At 45.1% G+C, this 4415-nt stretch overlaps 1 protein-coding gene across 1 annotated transcript in view; it reads left to right on the plus strand.

Annotated features, from left to right (window-relative positions):
* The first annotated feature begins 1455 nt into the window (after positions 1–1455).
* Positions 1456–4415, plus strand: part of ADPRH (ADP-ribosylarginine hydrolase) — a 4656-nt gene continuing 1696 nt past the window's right edge. The window contains exons 1-2 of the mRNA XM_007449136.1: positions 1456–1838; positions 3781–4141. Of these exons, the coding sequence (XP_007449198.1) occupies positions 1526–1838; positions 3781–4141 (674 nt within the window). The 5' untranslated portion in view covers positions 1456–1525. The remainder of the gene's footprint in view (positions 1839–3780; positions 4142–4415) is intronic.

Raw genomic sequence — 4415 nt, forward strand, 5'->3', positions numbered from 1 at the left:
AGAGTGGGAGCAGACAGTGGAGGGCTTTGGAGGTGAACGCTACAGGCTATAGGGTACAATGGGGAACTGGAAACGCACCGACAGGGAAACCAGCACTTTACTGGGGATTAGATTCATGGAGAGAGTGTTAGCTGAGACCCCAGGACTCTAGAACTCAATCATTTAGAAGGAAAACAGAATTTAAATATTGCTGTTGAAAGGAAGGTTGTGGGAGAAAGTACAGTCTTCTAGTTCAATTAATAGAAAAATCATTTTCCCTGGTTGTGTATGCATAATAAAAATATTGCTTACTATGTGCGAAGCACTGTTCTAGGTGCTTTATAAAAATTAATTCACTTACTCCTCATAACAAACCCACGAGGTTGTTACTGTTTTTGCCACCACTTTACAGGTGTGGAGGGTGAAGCACAAAGAAGTTGCTCAAGGTAAGTAGGTCTGTGCTGAGGCAAGGGCCCGGAAATCAGAAGATTTGGGTCCCAGTGCCTCCATTTATTGCTTCTGTGAATTTACCCTCTCTGACCCTGCTTTCTTTTTTTTTTTTTGTAATTTTATTTATTTTTTTATACAGCAGGTTATTAGTCATCAGTTTTATACACATCAGTGTGTACATGTCAATCCCAATCGCCCAATTCATCACACCACCACCACCACCCCCCTGCTGCTTTCCCTCCTTGGTGTCCATGCATTTGTTCTCTACATCTGTGTCTCTATTTCTGCCCTGCAAACTGGTTCATCTGTACCATTTTTCTAGGTTCCACATATATGTGTTAATATATGATATTTGTTTTTCTCTTTCTGACTTACTTCACTCTGTATGACAGTCTCTAGATCCATCCACGTCTCAACAAATGGCCCAATTTCGTTCATGTTTATGGCTGAGTAATATTCCATTGTATATATGTACCACATCTTCTTTATCCATTCATCTGGATAATGCTTCTGGATGGAAGCATTTAGGTTGCTTCCATGACCTGGCTATTGTAAATAGTGCTGCAATATCTGTGAAGTGCAGACTGTAATCCGGGCCTACTTGTGAGGCAGGATGTGCGGGTGCTTTGCAAACAGTGCATTGTGATACCAATGGAAAGTGTTAATATTTAAGTAAAGGAGGGATGCATTCCAAGGCCAAATTCAAACCAAAAAGAGAAAATGACAAGCTTGGTTTGACTTGCAGAATTTAATGGGCTTGCCACTCACGGAGAGGCAAAGATGGAATCGTAGTTAAATTGTGGGCTTTGGAGTCAGATGGATCTAAGTTGGAATGCCAGCCCTGCCATTAATTAGCTCTGTGACCTAAGGTAATTCACATAACATTTCTGATACTGCGTGGCTGATTTACTCATCTGTAAAATGGGCCTATTCCACTCCCCGTAGAGCAGTTGTGAGGATTAAATGAGATGTCCTTAATACTGTGCCTGCAAGGTGTGAGTGCTCAGTAAAATGTAGATAGGGCTATTATTTTTTCTGATTTTTTTTTCTCCCCATCCTCTGTGTGTCTTTATATTCCCCCAGAGACAGCCTCACCATGAGCGGGGAACTGATCAAGAAGTATGTGGCAGCCATGGTGCTGAGTGCAGCTGGAGATGCCTTGGGGTACTTCAACGGGAAGTGGGAGTTCCTCCGGAATGGGGAAAAGATTCACAGGCAGCTGGCCCAGCTTGGCGGCTTGGATGCCATAGATGTGGAGAGGTGGAGAGTCAGTGATGACACGGTGATGCACCTGGCCACGGCAGACGCTCTCCTGGAAGCCGGCAAAGTCTCGGACTTGGCTCGCCTGTATTCCATCCTTGCTAAGCATTACCAAGACTGCATGGGAGACATGAATGGCCGGGCACCAGGTGAGAGCAGCCAGTGGAGGTCCTGGGCAAGTGGAGAATAAAACAGGCCCAAGGAAATCATTAAAAATGTTGAATGAGGGCTTCCCTGGTGGCGCAGTGGTTGGGAGTCCGCCTGCTGATGCAGGGGACACGGGTTCGTGCCCCGGTCTGGGAAGATCCCACATGCCGTGGAGCGGCTGGGCCCGTGAGCCATGGCCGTTGAGCCTGCTCGTCCGGAGCCTGTGCTCCACAACGGGAGAGGCCACAACAGTGAGAGGCCCACATACCGCAAAAAAAAAAAAAAAATGTTGAATGAGATTTAAATATCAAGGAGACATTAGTTTTTATAGTTGTGACAGAAATAGAAACAACCTGAATGTTCTATAATTTATTTAATTCTGGTGACACATCTGCAGCCATTTAAATTATGCAGATAACTATTTACCAATATGGAAAGACATTGTATATTAAGTAAAAAAAATTAGGTTACAAAACACTATCTTATGAACCCATTTTCTTTCTTTTTTTTTTTTAAACATCTTTATTGGAGTATAATCGCTTTACAATGGTGTGTTAGTTTCTGCTTTATAACAAAGTGAATCAGCTATACATATACATATATCCCCATATCTCTTCCCTCTTGCGTCTCCCTCCCTCCCACCCTCCCTATCCCACCCCTCTAGGTGGTCACAAAGCACAGAGCTAACCTCCCTGTGCTATGCGGCTGCTTCCCACTAGCTATCGATTTTACACTTGGTAGTGTATCTCTCACTTTGTCCCAGCTTACCCTTCCCCCTCCCCATGTCCTCAAGTCCATTCTCTAGTAGGTCTGCGTCTTTATTCCCATCCTGCCCCTAGGTTCTTCATAACCTTTTTTTTTTTTTAGATTCCATATATATGTGTTAGCATACGGTATTTGTTTTTCTCTTTCTGACTTACTTCATTCTGTATGACAGACTCTGCGTCCATCCATCTCACTGTAAATAACTCAATTTCATGTCTGAACCCATTTTCATTAAAAGTATATATGTAAAAAAAAGTATATATGTATATCTCTGTTGGGAGAGGTCTGGAAGAATATACACAAATATGTTAATCATTGTATCTGGGTGATAGGGATATTTATAGTTTCTTATTTTCGTTTTACTTATTTATAGCTTCTGAGTTTTCTTTAATGAAGAATTTTTTTTTTTCTTTTTAAAGAAGACTGGAAAAGGTCGTGTAGAGACCCCTTTTCTCGTTCCAGGTTGCTCACAAGTGGTTCCTGCTCACTTTGGGAACTTTTTACGGCCACTTGGGCCACCAGGTGATGTGAATCGCCTTTCCCCTAGCTCCTCCTGTATTAGTTAGCTTGACCTGCTGTAACAAAATACTTCAGACCGGCTGGCTTAAACAACGGACATTTATTTTCTCACTGTTTTGGAAGCCAGAAGTCTGAGATCAAGGTGTCGGTTTCATTTCTTCTGAAGGAGACCTTTCTCTTTGGCTTGCAGACAGTTTCCTTCTAGCTGTGCCCTCTCACAGCACACATTCCTGGTGTCTCTTTGTGTCTCCAAATTTCCTCTGCTTACTAGGACACTGATCAGACTGAATTAGGGCCCACTCTAACATTCTCATTTTAACTTCATCACCTCTGCCCTATCTCCAAATACAGTCACATTCCGAAGTACTAGGGGTTAGGGCTTCAACATATGAATTTTGGGGAATACAATTCAGCCAATAGCACCTCCTGATGAAAAGCTCCCTGCTCCATAAACCTAGGGGCGTCTAGTATAAGTACTCTGGTGTAAGTAAGGCACAATGTTGCCCTGGGGTTTGGGGTTTGGAGTTTGGGGACATTCATCATCATACTTTTTGGCTTTCCCTTTCCATCAAGGAAAGCTGGAGATGGGGCTTGGTTCTCTCATCCTGTGGGGACTTCGCTTTGGTACACTGACCCCATGCCCTACCGGACTCTCCCCAGGGGGCGCCTCAATGCAGAACGCCATGCTGCTGGAGCCAGACAAAGCCGATGGCTGGAGGATTCCCTTTAACAGCCATGAGGGTGGCTGCGGGGCTGCCGTGCGGGCCATGTGCATCGGTCTCCGGTTCCCTCACCACAGCCAGCTGGACACCCTGATCCAGGCGAGCGTCGAGAGTGGCCGGATGACCCACCACCATCCCACAGGCTTCCTGGGAGCCCTTGTGTCTGCTCTTTTTACAGCCTATGCTGTGAACAGCAAGCCTCCCCAGCAGTGGGGAAAAGGACTGATGGAGGTGCTACCGGAAGCTAAAAAGTACATTGTCCAATCAGGCTACTGCGTGGAGCAGAATCTTCAACACTGGTAAGTTTGTAGGTGCACGCTCCTGCTAGAAGATGGTTGAACCTGTGTGTGCACATGCGTGCATGTGTATGCCTAAAACTCATAGATCATAGCAACCATCCTGGTTCTTACCATCCAATTCTGTCGTCCACCGCATCCAGCTGCCTCTCCACCCACCTGCTAAGGATTTCAAGTACAGTCCCAGTGGTGGTGGCCACCAAGTCGCCGAGTGAAGACCTCAGGGAGTAAGGCAGCTACACTGCTTCCCTCACGTGTAGGGATCCTGTTCTCTATA

This window comes from Lipotes vexillifer, unplaced genomic scaffold (genome assembly GCF_000442215.2).
Source record: "Lipotes vexillifer unplaced genomic scaffold, Lipotes_vexillifer_v1.1 scaffold999, whole genome shotgun sequence".
In the NCBI taxonomy this organism is placed as follows: Eukaryota; Metazoa; Chordata; class Mammalia; order Artiodactyla; family Lipotidae; genus Lipotes; species Lipotes vexillifer.